Raw genomic sequence first — 21,136 nt, forward strand, 5'->3', positions numbered from 1 at the left:
TTGTCAGAAGCTGAGGTTTTTTCCTCCTCTCTATGAAATTTAAACTCTGCAACATTTCTGCCAAGCTACTGCCAGTAGGAAGGTGCTTTTATGAGAAGAAAATTGCTTGAATATGCTACTGGGGGATTTACTTTCTCTGTAGCCCTAGTTTTATTTAAATGTCATAAAAAGCTGGCAAAACCCAATTACTACCAGCTCTGCAAAGTCCTCCTTTAGCTCACCTCTAAGATCTACTGCATTTTGTCCAGAGGGGCTTTAGTGCAAGGTCCAGTTTTCTAGCTGGGAGTGGGTGTCATTCCAGCTGTAGGTGGCAGTAACCCACAGCTCTTCCGTTTCAGAACCTAGTGGAAGATTAAAACCAGCCCAGACACACAGAACAATGTTTCATTCAGATGCCGCAGAACAAAATATGGATAGTACGGATTTTTCCCAGTCAAGGATCCCACGGTTTTCCTGGCAAAGAAAAGGATTTTTTGAAGCACCTATTTACCTAAATTATGATCTCTATTCTTTTAATAAGTTGTACAAATCGAGTATTTTTCTTTACCTCAGTTTGTTTTTTTTTTTATTTTTGAGAAAAGGGCTATTTTGCATACACGGGCTCTTGGACAGTGTATAATCAAATGTCTGCAGAGTAAAAAGATGAGATTAGACATAACAACAACCTTTCTCATTTTGTCTCCAATTTTATTTTTGTAAATTGGGGTAATCTGTAGTGGGTGAACTCAGGATGCTCTGGATATTCTTTTGGATTAGCGGTTAAGGTTGCAATGTTCTTGTCTAAGGAAAGTTAATTGCACATCTATGTCCTGATTTGGGCTGGGATAGAGTTAATTTTCTTCCTAGTAGCTGGTATAGTGCTGTGGTTTGGATTTAGGATGAGAATAATGTTGATAACACACTGACGTCTTAGTTGTTGCTAAGCAGTGCTTATGCTAGTCAAGGACTTTTCAGCTTCCCATGCTCTGCCAGGTGCACAAGATGCTGGGAGGGGGCACAGCCAGGACAGCTGACCCAAACTGGCCACAGGGCTATTCCATACCATATGACGCCATGCTTGGTATATAAACTGGGGGGAGTTGGCCGAAGGGCAGCGGTCGCTGCTCGGGGACTGGCTGGGTGTCGGTTGGCAGGTGGTGAGCAGTTGTATCACTGTTTTTTTTTTGTCCGTCCCCCACCAGGTTTTGTTCCTCTCTCACTCTCTTGTTGTTTTCCTTCTCATTACATTTTTTTATTATTATTATTATCATTATTATTATTATTATTATTATTTCAGCTATTAAACTGTTCTTATCTCAACCCACAAGTTTTCTTACTTTTGCTCGTCCAATTCTCTCCCCCATCCCACCAGGGGGGAGGGTGAGCGAGTGGCTGCATGGTATTTAATTGCTGACTGGGGCTAAACTACAACAATGTCCCTAGCTTCTTAGTGTAACATGATAGAATACATATACGATCTGTGTCAAGGACTTGAGAAATACAAAAAATTACTAAAAATGCATATTATCAAGACTAGCCTACAGAAAACGGTTGCAAATTTAAACATCCAGGAGTTTAAACATCCAGAACTGTCCAATTCATACTGAAAAAACCCACCCCAAAATATGGACAAAACCATATTGATAAACAAAGCATTGTATGTTCATACATACCAATTTATCTATGCATACACTTATATAGTAATGCACAACTGTTTTTGCTACTACACAAATATTTATCCATAAAAAATGGATCAAATCTGACGTTTTAACTACATTAGTTCTAGGCAGAAAAAAAAGATATGTTCATATCAATTACCATTTTGTACACATTCTGCACCTAGCAAGATTAGTTCATACTGGCGAATGCCGTCTTGTTCATATTAAATCACAGCAGTTTACCATCAAAGTACAGGACGTACATCCTCTCATTTTAAAACTAAGTATTATAACCCCACATCTGCTCCTAAATCATCAACCCAGCTTTAAAGACCTGATTGAAAATAAACAAGCAACTGTCCATAAATAAAAAGAGTGTCCTGATATTGAATCCTGCTCCATCTCAGTATTGGCTCTTGCCTTGCAGTAGTTCATATGCAAAACATGCTCTCCTACAGATGGAATCCACTTGTCCTTGCTATTAAGTGAAACACAGCAGGACCCAGAGAGCATTTGCTGAAGCTGAAAACCGACTTTATAATTTAGCCTTGAATCTTGAGCTGGCATAACTATCACATTATAAATCTGGATGCTGAGTCTCAACACTTGTAAAAGCAAATAAAATAAAATCCTGATTGCTTTGTCTTTTTCCCTGCAGTTTAAGCATACATACTAAAGCTAGATTTCAATGTTAAAAACATCTTATGTTTGTCCACTCAAAGAATTTCAGTGCCTAACAGTTAAATAGGTATCTGCCAAGAGCGAAACAAATACAGTTTGTCTACCTCACTGTTTTTCAAAGCAGGGAAAATAGTAAGGATACTCAAAGACTGCATCAGTTTTTAAAACGTGAGTGGCTACATTTAACTTACTGTGATGGACATTTATACATTGCATTCTCGCTCCATCGTCCCTGCAACAGTGACAAATCAAAGAGCTGTTTTCCAAGGGGCAGTGCAAAACCTGTGTCCCCCTTCAACTCTGCTTCCAGGGTTTAAGTGAATCTTAAGTAGCTGAATTTCACCCTGGGGAAGGCGAGGGTATAAGAATCGTACTGACAGAATCAGAAACTGAGAGAAAGCACCAGGAAAAGGAAATGGATCATAACTCTGTTTCCATGTAGTCTCCAGGCTGGGGGGTGGCATTTAGACCTTCTGCCTAATTGACAGGGTTTGTATTAGTCACCAGGAAGATTTTTTTAGGATACTGTCTTTTGGATAAAAGGAGGATAGGGTTCTTTCAGGCATGAACTGAGGGAAAAGAAATTTCATCAAATTATCAGCTGTAAGTGTACAATTTGGAGTAAAAGCACCTTATGGACTTCGTGTCCTGGGAGCAGAAGAAGAGATTCTGACCATTTGGCAAACTTTCACCTTAACTTCTCCATGGAATCTGCTTGGGGGAAAGCTAAAAAAAGGTTAAAAAAGCTAGCCACTTTTACAGTACACATTTTATTTGTTAATGATTCTTAACTCCAAATGGTTTTCAGTCTAATTTACCCTAGATTTTTCAAAATAGTTTATTCTCTCCATTACATTAGTATATTTATCCAGGTAGTGACTCTGATCCATGTAACAATATCATGAATACTCATGAATGCCAAGAAAAAAAATCTGGATTACATAAAATGATACGTGATGAAAACTAGCTTAGCTTGACTTTTGGGATTTAAATCAATCTCTGAGTATTTTGGTAAGCTGTGAAGTCCATAATTAATCCCTGAAGGTATGCAGGAAAGAGCTCAAATCTGGGTTAATGAACTATTGTGCTTGGTTTCCAGCCTAGAAATATACTGCACTGTTTCTGAAAATGGTTTACAGAATGGAAAAGTGGATGAATAATTGGGGGAGTCTGACAACTGAAATATAATGATGCTATTCCATCATATTATATCCTACTACAAAAAATAATAATTCCTGGATATTCTTCAGCCTCCAGATAGTAGCAGTCTTCATGTTTTACTTGGAGATTTGTGTTCAAAATGCTAACTGTTTAGAACTCAAAATCCCTTGTTGTTAAGAATAATTTTTTTATGTTGAACATCTTTGTTATTGATGCCATACTGTTTTCTAGCATATTTCTGTGTATTTTTCTTTGTCTTTTCCAGACCCCTGATCTGAGTAATTCTGAAGAAAATAAATTAAATTAAGCTGTGAATAGTTGCAGGGCTAAGACTGTCATCAAGAAAAATAGAAAAAAATGGTTATTGACAGGACAGCAATAGTGCATCTTGAACAAATGCTGTTCATTTATATTTCATTGATGGTATTCACTCCCAATGTACTCCAGTTCGTGTGCCTGTTGGGGATTTTACCTATTTTCTCGGTGTCCTCATCTTTACAACTGGGAGGAGATACAAAATAAACCCAATTGTTCTTAGCACCCTCACCAACAATATATTATAAAACTTCACATAATGAAGAGAAGACAATTTTGAACAAAAGAACAATACATACAGCACAACTATAGCCACCATATAATGAAATTGTTTGGATGCATATACATACACATGTGTTTGTACCTATGTTCCCACACAGATATTTAACTCACATTTCATTAATTCCTGATGATTGCAGCAAAGATGATGACATGGTAACTAAGTTATGAAACTTCACATCCTATTAGCAGCTTCAAGGGTTGTTTGGAAACAGAAAAGAGATGTCATGACCAGAGCTTCTGGAACTGAAGACTTACATACCCCTCTGTAATTTTGAGAAAATTTGTGGGGGAATGTAGAGAGAGATCTCTAATGTAACTAAGAGCGCTGCACAGAGGAGCCCTTATAACTGGCAGTTGCAATAACTGTTTAAAACAACACTCCTGATGCTGAGTGACTGTTTTCTGTCTGGGGCATTTCACCTTGGGGAATTCCTGAGCTGCTCCCTCCCTCCCAAATGAGAACTTGATCTCATTTCTATTACAACCTATTCAGACATGAGTGTGAAAAACTGATAGCACTTTTGTATTCTTTTAAGTACATGCCAAAGTAAAGTATCTGTTAAAGTACTTTATATGTTAATATATACTGTAGCGGTCCAGCTACATAAATGAGTAGGATGTCCAAAACCTCATATGACTATTTAATATAGCCCACTTCAAATGTCACAATCACATTAGAAGATGATAAGAAGAACAAGCATGGTCAGTCTTCTATGTAGCTTCTCTTCAGAGCAATGAAATGTTTTCTTAGCCATCTGTAAAACTCCTTACTGAGGCAATGTCAGAAGAAATCTAGTGCACGTGCTGACCTCCAAGCCAGATGAATTTTCCAAAGCACGCAATAAGGCTAAATTGATGGGCGTACTGAGAAGGTGACCTGAATATGAGAACGCAGCACCCCTTTACTGAACTCTCATGCCTTGTGGAGTAATACAAATCATGCCTTGACTACCCTGATCCTCTAACTCATAACTCCTAAGCACTATCTGATTTTGAAACAGAGAAGAAACAATACCAGCTGTACTCTTACAAGCACACAAAGAGCGTACTTTAACTGGGTATAACTAATAAGTCTGGTAATAATACAAACACAACTATTAAAAAAAGTAGTATGTCCCTAAAGGAAACATTAAGCCTTTTAAAGCTATGCAGGACTTTTTATTTAGTAATACAGTATTCTAGATAGGTAATTGAACAGTATTGATACTGAATAATAGATAGACAATAGATAACCATTACTGAAAATAATGACATCAGCTTTGAACATGCTGCTGTGAAATGGTTTTTATTGTTCCACAACTCATCTACAGCAATGCTAGATGGCTCCATGGATTATGGAAGATGCCAATGGACACATATTAGGCCTTGTGTGACCTCTTCTACTATGATTTGAGGTAACTGGAGGAAGGTCCTGGTGAAGGACAAATGCATTTTTGTGGTTCTAGGGTCCTTTTATCTTCATATCTCCTAAGATACTATAGGTTACAGAGAATCAGTCTTCAAGGGCAGTTGTTTCATACATATTTTTATCCAAGACAGTGTTTTTTGAAGAGGGATGCACTAATTCTCTATCAGGACACCAGATAATTCTTAAATCTCTGGATTCTTTATGAATAACATATTGATCTTCTATGCTCCCCTTCACTGAAGAGTAATACACAACTTCAGTAGGTCTTCCCTAGTAAAAAAACCCCATTCCCTCCTTTACAACATGCAAGACTGATATTTGATCTGAAATAACTGGAGCCAGTTGTGGGGAAGATTGTACAAGCACCACATGTATCGACACATGACAGTGGGCAGTGAGAAAAAAGTGAGGGACTAGTGAGGTTACCTTTGCCTTTGAATAGCGAGCTGGATACCTGTGGATACTCTGGGTATAGGTAGAACGACTCCACTATTTCTGTCTTTCTCCTCCCTAAAGCTATCTTTTAAGTAGCTTTGGCTAACTAAAAGAAACCTACTCTAAATGCATTATATGCATGCATACACAGCATGAAATTCCCATGACTATGTTGGTACTCTTTGTATTTATCGGTACACATGATCACAAAGTTGGCTGGTTTTACTAAATCCAAAAAACAAGGGTTACTGGTAAAAAAAATCCCATTTCCTGTCTTTCTAAAAAGCAAACAAATAAATGCTGTTACTGAGAAAGAAATAAAGTAACAAAAACGAATTTGGTGACATGGTAACCTTCTGTATCAAGATGATACCTCATATCCAGACTTCCCAAATTCTGTTTTAATATTAAGCATGTTCTTGAATTCAACAAGATACCAAAGGTGAAGATGGTTTCTCTCAACCATAATCAAAATCTGTTCTGTTATGTGACCTCAGATAAACTTCACTCTTCCTTTCAATGATAAGCTCCCCAAAATAGGGATTCAGAATAATGATGTTCTCACCCATTCAGTCTCCAGTCAACCATGCTAGTCAGGACTGAAATTTCATAATTTTTTTCTCCCTTATGTCATTTTCGTTGCTTGAAGTGCAGAAATCTATCACTAGTAGATAGGTGTATATGTTAGGTTAGCAGCAAAGGAATAAATGTTCTAACATATATTACAGATAGTGCATTATTCATCTTCTGCAGTACCAGTCTTATAATTTTATTGTGATAACTTACAGTAAACAGCTAGAGCATATAATGAGTCCTTACAGAAAACGTATACATTTCACTAAAAGGATTATCTCTGTGGAATTTTGGAAAACCATTAGTACAAAGAATATGGCACATTTATCATTTTTCATACACGTTACATATGATACAACTTATAACAAACAGTACCAGCTATACTATTTGTCAGGATTTATAGCAGAGTGAAATTCTTATTAAGAATCCGTGCACTACTTCTCCAGTTGGACAAATATATATGAACAGTGTTTTGAGTATTTCTATATACACTTAAATGTCTCACTGGCCTTGGAAAAAGATAGTATTCAATTCATTTTGCTGATATGTTGTGTTTTAAAGCTACTCCAAATAAGACAGCCCTTCTGGAATCAAAGCTATCAGAAACGCTGATTTGGTTGTGCTGTAATTCTTGAAAACAATGTTACATAGTATTTCTGGGAATTGAGTCAAAACATTCTAAGATGACTGGTATTAAAATGGCACTTACTGGTATTTCAATACCCACACTAAAATTTTAGCCATGGCAGCTTCTCTGATTAAAGTACAATTGAATTGAGATGATGTATAAACATTACGTTTAACCAATTTTGTGCACAGCTTGTACATTATCTAAACAGGCAGGAATTTGAAGTCCTATTTATATTTGGATCCTTGATTTTCCTGCATGCTCTGTTTTCAGCGTGTTACTTTTCACACTTACCGAATACTAAATCTGTGGATCTGAGAACATAAAAAATTGATTTTTCCACAGACATTTTTAATAGAACCACCACTATACTGCCTAAATTAAAAACAAAGAAAGGTTTACTCTTTGAACATCACTTTTTCTAACTTGTTTGCTTGGATTATTTTTCAATTGCCAGAATTTGTTATTTCAACAATACTTCTATGATAAAATGACGTTCTGAAGCAAGCAAATTCTGAAGAGTGTACCACATTTTAATCACTAGTAAAGAAGCTGTGTATTTTAAATGCTTAATTAAAAGGAACAACAGTCGAGTACTAGTATATCCAATAATATTTATGAGTTTGTATTTTGCTATTTCCTCATACATTATCATTGCACAATTTCCTGGGGGTTTACAGATGTTTTGTCTAAAATTTAAAACATTAGCTCTTAACACTGCCAGCTTAATGGAACACAGCTTTGATTTCTTTGTCAAATCTCTTCTCCATACTACTATAATCTGAGGAGTATAATGCCTAAGAAATAAAGTACAATAAAATGGGAATCTGTTTCTGATACCAAGAGTGAGACACACATAGTTCAACTAATTCAGTCTTGAAATAGATATCCTAACACAACTGTGGATTGGAGCAATTTACTATCTAAACTTCAAGGGCAAGAAGCTGGGGTTAAAATTTCAGTTTTCCATTTTCACTTTAAGGAAAACTAAGGTGGGAGAAATGAAGATTTAGTTGAGAAAAAAGTGTGCAGAATTTTTATATGGGGCTTAAGCCAAATGCAATCCTTTTACCAGAAAGATCAACCTGGGTAAATGAATTCTCTATCTGTTAATACCTAGTGTTAGGAAGATTTGAGATGAAATTTTCTCTTTTGCTTACTTGACTTTCCTGTGAAAACACGATGTAACAAATGCATGTCCAACAGGATTTTGGTCATTCTGAGAAGCTCAATGGCATTATCTTTCATACTTGTCAAAAATGACATGAAAGATTTTTCTTAGTAAGAATGGCATTATTTTTTCCTAAGATCGTGTGGAACCTGAAACAACGAACAATCTCTCTGCCAGAAAAAGAAAACAGCTTGGAAATAAATTTAAATGAATTCTTTTCTTCACCAAAGCCCAGTCTGAAGTAAGCATTAGAAAAAAAAATGGATTTCCAAATATGAATCTCTTTAATAAGTACCAAACTCCAGCTATACTAGTTACCTAATCTCATTAAAAGTACAGGATCCAAAAAATTCAAGCCCCCAGACTAGTCTTCCTAAATAATGCTCTGTGTAAGCATGAATCAGAATAATAATACCAGCAGTTTCTGGAGTTGTAAAACATGTAAGCATCTTTAGGATTGACAGATCTGCCCCAAAATCAGCCCTTTAAAAGGAAGCAGGTTATCTTCTTCAGACAAATCAGTATTACATAAGTGCGTATGGTGCAAATCCTGAAAAGGTGTGAGAATACACAACTCCCATCTGGAAATCTTCCTTTGCAAATCAACTAAAATGAAATTTAATCCCTTTGTTTGGTTTATCTTTCTGCAAGAGTTGAATACAGTGGAACTTACAGCATTAGTTCTGGACTTAATATGGATCTTAGTGAAGTTAACTTAGGATTTAGATTTGTAAAAAACCCAACAAACGGATGTTCTAGATAATATGTTGGCCTGAGTCTCTTAGTCTATAAAACAGATCTATAAAAAGATCCTTGCTATATGATCCATTCTGCTATTTCTGACCAGCTGGTTCTTTTCTTATCCAGAAACACGTACCTCTAAAGCAGTGATAGGAAATCCATGAGCAATTCTAAAAATTTGGCCTGCAATGCTGTTAGCAGTTTTGGGAGGTGCTTCAGTGCTCCTTGGTTTGAAAATGGGCACTTACTCATTCTCGTGTAACAATTTTATCTTTAGTTCAACAAACACACAAATCAGATTTTTTGAGCTGGAAACAAACTGCAACTCTGTGTTAGAAATGTGAGAAAAGCATTAATAAGGGCATAAAAGCTTATCTTTAGATTAATACCTTCAGCCAAAACCTAACATAACATGCATTTTTGACTTATGAGCACAAGGAAACACAAGAAGTATTTCTGGCACATGATCTAGGAAAGGTTCACCATGACTACCCTTTGAAATGGAAAATGAGATGTAAAAAAAGTTGAAAACAACATTTTAGTGTCTCCAAAGTCTACAGTTTGAGCTCCTTCTTTTTCTCTAAAACCAGTCATATTCATAATGACTTTTTCTACTGTTTATTTTAATTAACATTGAGGATATATACTAAAAAGAGACCACAAAATTTATTAAGTCACTTCACCTGGTCTCCTCAGTATCTGCAACACATGGAATTCTATCACTTAACCAAGTTCAACTATAAAATTTCCTTTAACTTACAAGAAAGCTAACCTAGAACTCATTTTATAACTTTAAAAAAAAGGCATTCAAAACCTTATCAGATGAACTTTAGGAAACAGTTTGGATGGAATTTTTCATTTGGTGATCAGTTCTTTAAGGCTTAAGAAGAATTGCGTGATGCCCCATCATGCAGAAAACAGTTTCTGAAATATGATTAAAATATGACTTTTCCTATTTATAGCTGAAAAGGTACCTTCCACATGAGACCTACATATCTAGGAACGTATTTCTTACATTATCAGGGGATGAAAATTGAAAAATTGCATTCCTTGTGTATTTTTGGTGATTACAGCATTCATGACAGTTGAAATCTGAAGATAAGTGTCTCTCTATTGAAATTTATTGCTAATTGAGTTTGATTTTTCAGTCTTGGTTAATTGATTAACATTAATGGACCCATCTGCTGCACCAATACATGGGGAACAACAACAGTAAGAATAATCACTGTGAGAATAGTTTGAGACACTGGAAACATGATTGTTTGTGGGAGCAATTAACTCTGAGATTGTACTCTGCACTATAAAAGCTAAGCTTGTCTATGTTTACATTTTCTTGAGTCTTTATACAATTTAAAACAAATGTATTAATCAACTACTACTAGTGTAGTGGCTGACATAATTGTCAAATCATTGATGAAGTCATTTTATGAGTTTATTTCCCACACAGAGATGTGTCTTCTTAATTAACACTAAGCTTGGTTTGCAACATCTGGTTCATATGATCAGAGGGCCATACAGAATATTAAGAGCTTCCTAGGTTAATCTTTCCATGCCCTTTTCAAACACATACTTTCAAATCCAATGAGCTTCGAATTCAGAAAATTAGTCATAGCACTATATGACACTCAAACCCCAAATTTACTGAATAGTTGTAATTTTTTTCCTCTGATATTAACCAACTAATTCTACCTTAGCATGGATTTAAAGTGCAGTAAAAGAGACAGAGAACTTGCAAAAGTGCTTCTAAAAGCAATAGAGCATTTACATAGGAGAGTACTTTGTTTTTAAAAACTAATAAAATAATGGCTATGTAAAGAAATAGAAATTCAGATTTGTACTGAACCACTGATCTGATACAGCATATGTTTAAATACTCTTGAAACAGAATGGCTTTTGTCCTGTTGTGCTGGTTTTGGCTGGGATAGAGTTAATTTTCTTTATAGTAGCTAGTATGGGGCTCTGTTTTGGATTTGTGCTGGAAGCAGTGTTGATAATACAGGGATGTTTTAGTTACCGTTGAGCAGTGCTTACACAGAGTCAAGGCCTTTTCTGCTTCTCACCCCACCCCACCAGCGAGTAGGCTGGGGGTGCACAAGAAGCTGGGAGGGGACACAGCTGGGACAGCTGACCTCAGCTGACCAAAGGGCTATTCCATACCATATGATGTCATGCTCAACATATAAAGCTGGGGGAAGAAGGAAGAGTGGGGTGTTCAGAGTGATGGCATTTGTATTCCCAAGTAACTGTTACGTGTGCTGGAGCCCTGCTTTCCTGGAGATGGCTGAACACCTGCCTGCACATGGGAAGTAGTGAATGAATTCCTTATTTTGCTTTGCTTGCGTGCGCACCTTTGCTTTCGCTATTAAATTGTCTTTATCTCAACCCACGAGTTTTCTCACTTTTATCCTTCTGATTCTCTCCCCCATCCCACTGCGGTGGGAGTGAGGGAGCAGCTGTGTGGTGCTTAGTTGCCAGCTGGGGTTAAACCATGACACCTATACACAGACATATTTTTTAGTCAAAATATAAATGGAACCTAGATAACACTTTTTTTTTAAATGAAAGTGGAGCGGATCTTATCTTAAAAAGAATGAAGATAACTAGAGACTTCCAATTCCACAATACGATACATTCAGTAGTTTCACAGCAAAATGGTGATTGTGCAGCCCATCCCCATCACCACAGCCCTGCCTGGCCATCTCAGGGCTGTGTCTGACCCTGGTTCCCCTCACTGGGCTTGATCCCGATACCCCACCAGTGGACTGATGTTCCAGCCCAGCCTCAGCCCCTCGCTATCCCCAGGGATGTGCCTGCTGCCCAGGGCTGGGGCTGCCCCGGTGCCCCCCGGCTGCCCTGCTCCTGGCTGGGGCAATGGGACGGGCCTTGGCTGCCAGGCCCTGCCCTGACGGACCCCTGGGGAGCACCTGATGCAACCAGTGACCAGAACACACGGAGCTTCTGGCCCCTGTTGCATTCTGAAATTTTGTATCTGAAAACTAGGTGCGTACTAATCCCTGTCTCTTGCTACCAAAAATACAAAGAAAACATTTTTTTCTGTCAAATAATTTTTTTTCTGCATAATTATTGCAATTAATAGGACGAACACTACAATAGTATTTTTGTACTCTGATGATAAGAAAAGTCAAGTAACTTTATTTTAAAAATGACTGTAAAAAATGTTTCTTATGAAACACACCCGTCTATGCCCAGCAGTATGTGTTGACAAGCTCCAGTGTTCATTATAAAACATGGCTGACATATTCGCTATGTAATACTTCATGGCCTTTCAGAAGCAACAGCTCTAATTAGTTGCCAAGCACCTGAAGAATAACATGCAATGAAAAATCTTTTTTTTGCCACTAAACAGTGTAATTGAAACAACTGGCAAAAATCTTAAACAAGTTAATAATAGTTCTCTATGAATTGTCAAATTGTTGCTTGTTTCATCTGAATTTTTTTTTAAATATAAGGTTTTTTACATTAATAAAAAGCAAATAGACAATTAATGGTGTAGACGGCAATATTTTTAACACTATAGATTATTTATGGCTCTCGTTGGCTGCAGTCTCATGAATATAAACTCATTATCTGAAGATAACACAGTTGTATAGTCCACATGCACCACTTGAACACTGGGACTGAAGCCTGGAAATTTTTCCCCATAAACTATACACAAAATGTCCACCTCTGGCTTTTCAGTTCTGCTCCACAAATGACATGGTGTGAACCATGCGAACCATGATGTGACAGGTTGATGACCAAGTATTAATCAAATAGTTGCTAGGATAAAGCAACTAATAAATTAAAGTGGAGTGAGAGGAGAAACTTGTATCTTGCAGCTACAAGAGGTACCAAAGGATGTTTGTAACCAAAGCACTGAAGGAAGGTGACAACAAGCCCAACACACTTAAAATTGTTCCATTTACTGAACAGAGTTTGTTACAGCATGCACATTTACTAAATAGATTCCTAGTATTAGCAGGCACTGCCTGGAAAGAAGTACAGGAAGAGTCTATAGCACAGAATCTCTCATCGTTCCTTGCAGGAGATGCTTTACCCACTGAAGCACTGGACTTAGATCTTAAGACAACAGATTCAGAGGAACAACCTTTGTGGAATGTTAAGGTCCAGATTAAAGAGGTTCTGGAGCCAGACCTGCCAAGGCTGATCAGGAGGTATACAAGTCATTGTTTTCCCATATCTCCTCAATCCGCTCAAACCTGTGGAAAATGGAATTGGGACACAGCAAACTGAAGCATTCCCCAAAGGCATTTCTGACCCTGGCATCCTGTCAGGCAGAGCCTGTGTAGAATGCCTGCCAGTATTCCTGAAAAATGGCTGCTAGCACAGGCAAATTTACACCCCAACTTGCCACTCTGTTTACATCCTCTACAAAGAAATTGGAGAAGATAGGTAAATGACTTATAAGGAAGTGAATCTTTTAGATCTGTCATACTTCTCAGCAAAGCAGAAGTGATTTGGTTGATTACATGTTATATAGTGATGGAGCAGTCTGTTCTCACATATATGTTCTCACATTAACTCTCCAGGAAAGAGAATGTTGCACACACTGTGGACAATATGAAGATTCAGGACTTCGGGACACAGGAATTGCTCCTCTAAAGACCACTACCTAGTAACCTATCCAAGTGAGACCTCTGAATCCTGAGAGATAATCTGTTGTGACAGTTTTTGTTGGCAGTCTTGACAGCTAAGAGGAATGATCAGCCTCTGAAAAAGCAAACTCTATTCTGCCAAGTAAACAGTATGAAATCAGAGCTGCAGAACTTCGATGTGAAACATGGCATCTAGATCTTCCTAGCAAGGTGAAGCTTACTGAATATGGACAGTTTGTAAACTGACTGAAGAATGTATGTACATACATATGAAAACCAGCAAACCAGGTGAGAAGAGAGGGAAAGAATGACCTCCCTTGACCCACTCTGTCTTTCTAATGCAGCCCAGGATGCTGTTGGCTTTCTTTGTCACTAGGGCACATTGCTGACGCAAGGTCAACTAGTTCTCCACCAGAACTGGCAAGTCTTTTTCTGCAAAGCTGCTTTTCAGCCAGTCAGTCCCCAGTCTATACTGGTGCCTGGGGTTATTCCACTCCAGGTGCAAGACTTTGCATTTCCCTTTGTTGAACAATATGAGATTCCTGTTGGCTCATTTCTCCAGCCTGTCGAGGTCCCTCTGAATGGCGGCAGACCCATCTGGCACATCAATCACTCCTCCTTGCTTTATACTTAACCCTTGTTTCTGGGGTGAACCCTGTCCCATCTTATAGGTCATTAATGAAGATAAACAGTACTGGATCCAGTATTGAGACTTAGGGTACTCTCTCAGTGATTGGCCTACGTCTGGAATTTGTGTCGCTGATCCTTTGTGCTTTTTGAGCCTGCCCTTCAGCCAGTTTTCAGTTCACCTCGCTGTGCACTTACCTAGCTAGTACTTAATAAGTTTGTCACTAAAGATGTTAAGGGAGGCGGTGTCGAAGCCTTACTAAAGTTGAGTAAACAACATCCAGTGCTCTCCCCTCATCCATCAAGCCAGTCACCTCATTGTGAGAGGCTATCAGGTTGGTTAAACACAGTTTCCCCATCATAAATCCATGGTGACCACTCCCAACCACCTTCTTGTCCTTCATGTGTTTGGAAACAGTTTCCACGACAATTTGCTCCATCAACTTCCCACAGATCAAGGTGAGGCTAACCATCCCGTAGTTTCTCAGATCATCCTTCTTGCCCTTCCTGAAGGTAGTCTTCTAGTCCTCAGGAACCTCTCCCAATCACCTTGATCTTTCAGAGATTATCAGAATTGATCTTGCTATGACATCAGATAGCTCCCTCAGCACTCATGTGTGAATCCCATCAGGTCCCATGGACTTATACGCGTGCAGTTGGTTTAAATGTTCCCTAATCTGGTCCTCCTCCACCAAGGGTAAGTCTTCCTTGCTCCAGACTTTCTCCCACAGGTGTGAGAGGAACATGATTCCTGAAGGTCAGTCTTGTCAATAAAGACTGAGGCAAAGAAGGCACTGAGTATTTCAGTCTTTTACGGATCCTTTGTCACCAGAACAACTGCCCCATTCAGCAGCAAGCCCACATTTTCTCAAGTCTTCCTTTTGCTGCTGATGTACTTGTAGAAGCATTTGTTTTTGCCCTGCATGTCCCCTGACAGATTAATCTCCAGATGGACTTTGGCTTTCCTAACCCCATATCTGCGTATTTGAACATTTTCTCTGTATTCCTCCCAGGTCACCTGGCCATGCTTCTACCTCTTGTATGCTTCCTTTTGACATTTGAGTTTTGTCAGGAGCATCTTGTTCATCCATGCAGGCTTCCTGCCACTTGATTTCCTGCTCAATGGAATGGATCATTCTTGGGCTTGGAGGTGATCCCTGAAAATCAGTTGACTGCTGTAGAAAATAATGAAAATCATGCTTCTGTTGAGCTGCTTATCCCTGGTTTGCACATGCACAGTCTTCCATGACTCCTCTGGACAGAAGAGTAGTGGCCTATTTCAGAACAAAAGAATTTCTGGAAAGGGCTGAGGCCAGCAGTTGGAAAGCAGAAAGGCAGGAAACAAATCCAATGGTCATGAATTATTCAGGACCCAAGCTTTAGTTGAAACAGTATTCCATAGTGCTAGATGACAGGCCAATCAGTAGAATGACAGAGATATAGCAAGGAACAACAGAGGAAAAATAGACTCATTAATCCCAAGTACACACTCTGTTTCACCAGTCTGGTAGGCAAATTGTGTATGTTTTCATAAAGTTGCCTTGTTCTCATTTGTGCTCTAGTCAAACAAGGCTTAGAGATCAAAAACCTGTTCGTTGTTCTTTGTCTGCTCATATCAATCAAGAGAGGTAGAGAAGCACCTCAAAACTTTGATTCAAAGTCTCCTCAACCTAAGAAGCACACAGTGGTCCAGAGCTTTAAAAGAACTTTAGACTATGTTCTGTTCAGCATTTGCCTTGAAGCTGAAGTACAATTTTTAAAATGGACATGGCAGCTACTTCACAAGTTCTATCAATTTTAAACAGAAATGTGGTTCCTAAATGCCAAATGCCTTAGACAATGACCAAGTTACTATGGCTTAAACAGTTACTGTGCTCCATCATTCAACTGAACCATCGTCCTCTGTGCTTTTAGCCCGTGTCTCTTTTGGACCCCATTTCCTCTTTCAGCATGATGCACTTTAACTTTCAAAGGTTCTTCGACAATACTTTTTCACACATGCTGAAGGTGCTGACTTACTTCTTACTGTTTTCATAGCGTGATGATGAATGCCTATGCTGTGTACCCAGAAGAACACCATGAAGATGGGTGAGGGTACAAGGCCTAGTAAGATAAAGAGTTGTTAGAAGAATGAGACCTTATGTGTTTCTGTCAAAACTATACAAAGAGTCTGATTTAGTCACCGAGCCTTGTAGGGGAACTGATCTAGTTGATCGCAAAGGAATTCTGGCAGCCACCCAGTATGTATGCAGTGTGGGCAATGTAATTACATTTTATATCTCTTTTCATTGAAGCAAATAAGGTATAAAATCTCTCTCATTAGGCATGAAGATGTCACATTTTCTATTTAATATTATGTGGACAAAAGATTGGTGATTACTTCATTACACAGAAAATTATAGTAATTTCTCATTAAGGATGAATCTACCTGAGTGTAAATAGATGATAAAATGATTAGACATAACTCTTACCTAGTGCAGGTCCCACCATTGCGACATGGATGATAATCACATATTGGAACATTGCAGTTCTCAACATTCCTCCCTCCAAGAGCCTCATCTATGATGAACAACTCTTTGTTGTTAACTTGAAAATCCCTAACGCATCCTTTATAGCCATGTATCTGCCCAGCACATCGATGAACCTCTTCATGAACAGGAACATTTCCAAGGAAGATTGATCCAAAGGTCATCTGCAGAAACAAGAAGAGAATAATCAGAAAATAATGTGATTTATGATGTTACTGTAAGCAATGAATGAATAATAATTAGAGATAAAGGAAATAACCATTACTTGAAGCTGGCCAAAAACTATGATACTTACTCAAGGGATTCTTTTTTTAAATGTGGTTCTTTAAAAAAAAAAAAAAATTCATACAAAGAGACTGGTTTAACGTGTTTGCGTATCTTCAGATATGTAAGACAACATACATCCCATGAACCACAAATTGGAATTCCCAGCCTTAACCACAATGATCACGGTAAGGTTTTCTCATTGCTTCCCTTCTTCCTATACTATGAGTTTTACATTCATTGTTGAGGGTTGGTGCAGGAACACAGGAGAAACTGTAGACTTGAAGATAAAGCTTTTCTTTAGGATCTGGGACCTGCAGGACCCCAAGATAAGGGGAATACAGAAACAAGATTTTACTTTTTTTGGATGAGTGACAGAAAACATATCACTATACTGAAGCCCAGGGGAAAAGGGAATGTTTTAGGTAGTAAATTCTAGAGCCACAAATGCCTAGAACTTCCTTATAAAGGTGTCAAAGAAACACCTACAACTATTTCATATTGGGACTGACCAAGTCATATTAGGGGTCAGTATGGTATTTCCTGTGCTATCTGACCTAGAAGTCAAACCCTTGACTATCACATATAAAGGATCCGTGACTCATTTAGCACTGTGAATTCCACTCCTCAAGCAGATGCCTGACTTTCCAGAGTTCTGACATGGCTAAATGTCATGCTTAGTTCCTTGGCTAAATGCCTGTCACTAAGAATTGAAAAAATCATATTTTCTTCATAAGTGTATCACACTGTGATGCATTTATTTGTACGATACCATCAATCCAGAAAGTGGGTGAAACCTAGCCAATTCAAGTCAAGTAGGAATAAACCAATGGAATAAAAAATGTATCACAGCATGTGTAAAACAAAGAGATAATTTATGTTAGGAGATAATTTATAGTGAAGGGGCCCTTCACTATCATATTCAGATATCAACTGTAAAGAACTAGGAACAGGAGGAAAACATGACATTGACTTATCTGGAATTCACATATCTGTATGATTTTGCTTTGCTGTTTCCTGTCTTGCTCTTATCAGTCCTGGAGCTCTGTTGCTGACAATTTCAAGTGAAATTTGGAGATACAATGCACATGAATACCTCCAGATACTCCTCTACTTACAATGTCTTTCATTTAGAAGGGAAAGAAAAAAAACCCTACTTCTTTTAGAGCATGGATAAAATTATATCAGATTTTTCATGTGGAAGGAACTTAAAGACATCAGCTCAGCACTTGTTGAATTCATTTCATATCACTTGACTTCATCTCCTTTCAAACAAAGCTATAAACCAGCATAGCAACAGACAAGATTTGTAAGTAGTGTTTGCAGACAGACATTTTCTCCCTGCTTGTGAACCTGTTACAAGAATTAAGCAAAGCATTGGACTGGAATGTAAAGTGTCTATGATTAAGAAAAGTGTTTTTAACACTCCTCTTGCAACACAATCTTTTTGTTATTGGGCTTATTTTACAAAAGCACTGGCCTTGGGGGAAGATCCAGTGTACCACAGAACAACTTCAGTAGGCTCTGCTCAGTTTCTCGCATCAATGGATTTTATCATAACATGTTAGATGTTCAGACTCATGCTAGTACACCATAATACACATTTCTTTCTCTAAAGGTCCTGTTCTCAATTTAACTGACTTAACCGGAATATATTTTAAGGAAGCACACAGGCAGAATTCCTGTAAGTCTTGTTAATAACATAACAGGCTTAATAAAGTGTTATATTAACATTATGTTAGCTTCTGTAATACTCATGCTTAACTTTTCAAATACTAATTTGAAAATGTCCTTCTGCACTTGGAGCCTGAGTGGTAAGAAGGATTAGCTTGGCCAGTAACAGGGAGAAATTCATTAGCACTCCTAGAGATAAGAAATTTATTTTTTCTTTCTTTGCTTGTGTACTTTGTAAAGAAAATAGGGGCTCTGGGAGATTAGGAGCAGATCTGTAAAGTGTAATAGTTAGTCATGAGGATATGTTTTTCATACTACATACCATGCAAGTGGTTATTCTGGGTTAAGTATAATTTGGTGATATTTGCCATGATATAGCCATTAGTGGTTACAGCACATTAAGTGCACTGATAGAGAGCATCTTTTGTACTGTTTTATCCTAAAAGAATTCAGCTGGCATGCCTCAGGATTGCTCTGCAACATTAACCAAAGTGTGGTCAGTGGCGATGACCATAACATTCACTTCAAAAACCCACTCATGATACGAACTGAAACTTAACCATGGATGCCCACAAAAAGAAACAGAGAAGAGTTGTGGACTTTCTTAGGAACCAAAGAAATCTCCTGATTAGGGGCAGAAATATTCTGATGTACGATCTTGGTGCATGACATCAAAGGTGGCGACCTGTAAGTTTTTCTATGAGTAAGGTATTGCTGGCTCCTCTATATAATTAGGTACTGATGGGTAAGTTCTTTCCCCAGATTCTCTATGCAGAAGCTTCCAATAGTGTTAGCTTTACATTCTGCCAGAGTTATGAACCTGAGACATAAAGGGAGAGACAAAGGAACCTTCTGCCGCAGAACATCAGGTTGATCATCTGGAAGCTATGAACAGACAACTGATTGGGCTAATAGCAATATCTCATACAAGTTAATTCTTTATATCAGACTGAACAAACACCTAGGTACTGACTGAGGGAAGAAACAGGGAAGAAATTCTATTACTAACGGGCAGTGCATACTGTGATATGCACATCATGATTAGCATCTCTACAGCTAACTGTCCTGCCTTCCAGTGAACAAACTTATACAGTGAGCTGTCAATCACAGTTCAAATTCTCAAGTCTAAAAACATGTAAAATGTATCATGCAGAAATCATCTTGTGATGAGAGAATGCATAACAAAGAGAGGCAATAACATGGAGACAAAGAATAACAGAAAAACTCAAGATTTGGGAAAGCTGGCCTATTGCCCATTTAGAATGAGTCTTCTGATACCAGTTCCAAAATGGAGACAGTCATTTTTACAATACTATTCAGAAGTGAAGTCCTAGCAACAATACTGACACCAGGTTAAGTCACTGATGATTCATAACTGCCCTCCACTAGACAGTGTGGCTTGCAAATAAAAAGTAACCATAATTACTGCTTAACAATATCTGAATTGTTTCTAATAACACCATGGCTTAGTTAAATGACATTGCTAACATATTATTTTTCCTCTTGCAGTATCAGTGTCCTTTTCATGGGCTTCAGGCAGTTGAAATAGAAGTTTCAGAGTCAGGTAAACTGAAGAAATTAATGGAAATACTATGGATGCTTGATGTGAAAGGACATATTAAAGAGAAATTAAGTACATATAATGACATCTGAGGAGGAATTACATTTCCTGCTTCAGAAAAAGTTAGAACACCTATTATGCTTCGAGAATAACTAAAGTGCATATGCTGACAAACTGTTCAAAGCAAATAGCTATTTTTTGATGTTTTGCAGACTCACCTGAGATGCTCGATATGAGAGAGAAAGTCTGTGTTGTACAGGAGGATTTCCATCTGCAGCCATTTCAATCATACAGTAACCTTCAGGACTGCTCACAGGCAACATATAGCTGGAAGGAAACAGAAGATCTCATTACTGTTTATGCTGTTGACAGCAGAGTATTCAAACCTCACACAGCAAAGGCAAGGTGAAAAAGACATTTCTGTCTCCATAATGGATGACAATCTTTGGACACTAATAATTCCAGTTTCATGGCTACTTGGACTACCCAGGAGACAAAAGATGTAAGTTTCTTTTACTAATGACCCTCTTCTATTTGCTTTCCTACTGTTCTTGATTCTTGTGTTTGAAATGTATACAGAGACAAAGAAGAAAGAGATCTTTACATGTGTAAGTGGGTATTGATAAATTGTAAGTGCTAACTGTGGCTGACATACGGTCTCCCTAGTATAGAGGATTGTTGGACAAGTAACATCAATGTTGAATGATGCTGAACTCCCTAGGTGGAAATTTCCTTTTCCTGCCCTACAGGGGAAACAGAAATGGAATAAGAAATTAAAGGCTGCATACCTCTGAGCAGCAAGATTACACTGTGATATAGTTATCGCTACTTGGG

General features: G+C 38.0%; 1 protein-coding gene across 1 annotated transcript in view; it reads right to left on the bottom strand.

Moving 5' to 3' along the window:
* The window catches only part of EYS (eyes shut homolog), a 944,771-nt gene that overhangs the window by 105,538 nt on the left and 818,097 nt on the right, over positions 1 to 21,136 (bottom strand). Inside the window, 2 exon segments of the mRNA XM_072855247.1 lie at positions 16,747 to 16,967; positions 20,521 to 20,629. Coding sequence (XP_072711348.1) covers positions 16,747 to 16,967; positions 20,521 to 20,629 — 330 coding nt within the window.

Source organism: Ciconia boyciana, chromosome 3, assembly GCF_034638445.1.
Source record: "Ciconia boyciana chromosome 3, ASM3463844v1, whole genome shotgun sequence".
NCBI lineage: Eukaryota > Metazoa > Chordata > Aves > Ciconiiformes > Ciconiidae > Ciconia > Ciconia boyciana.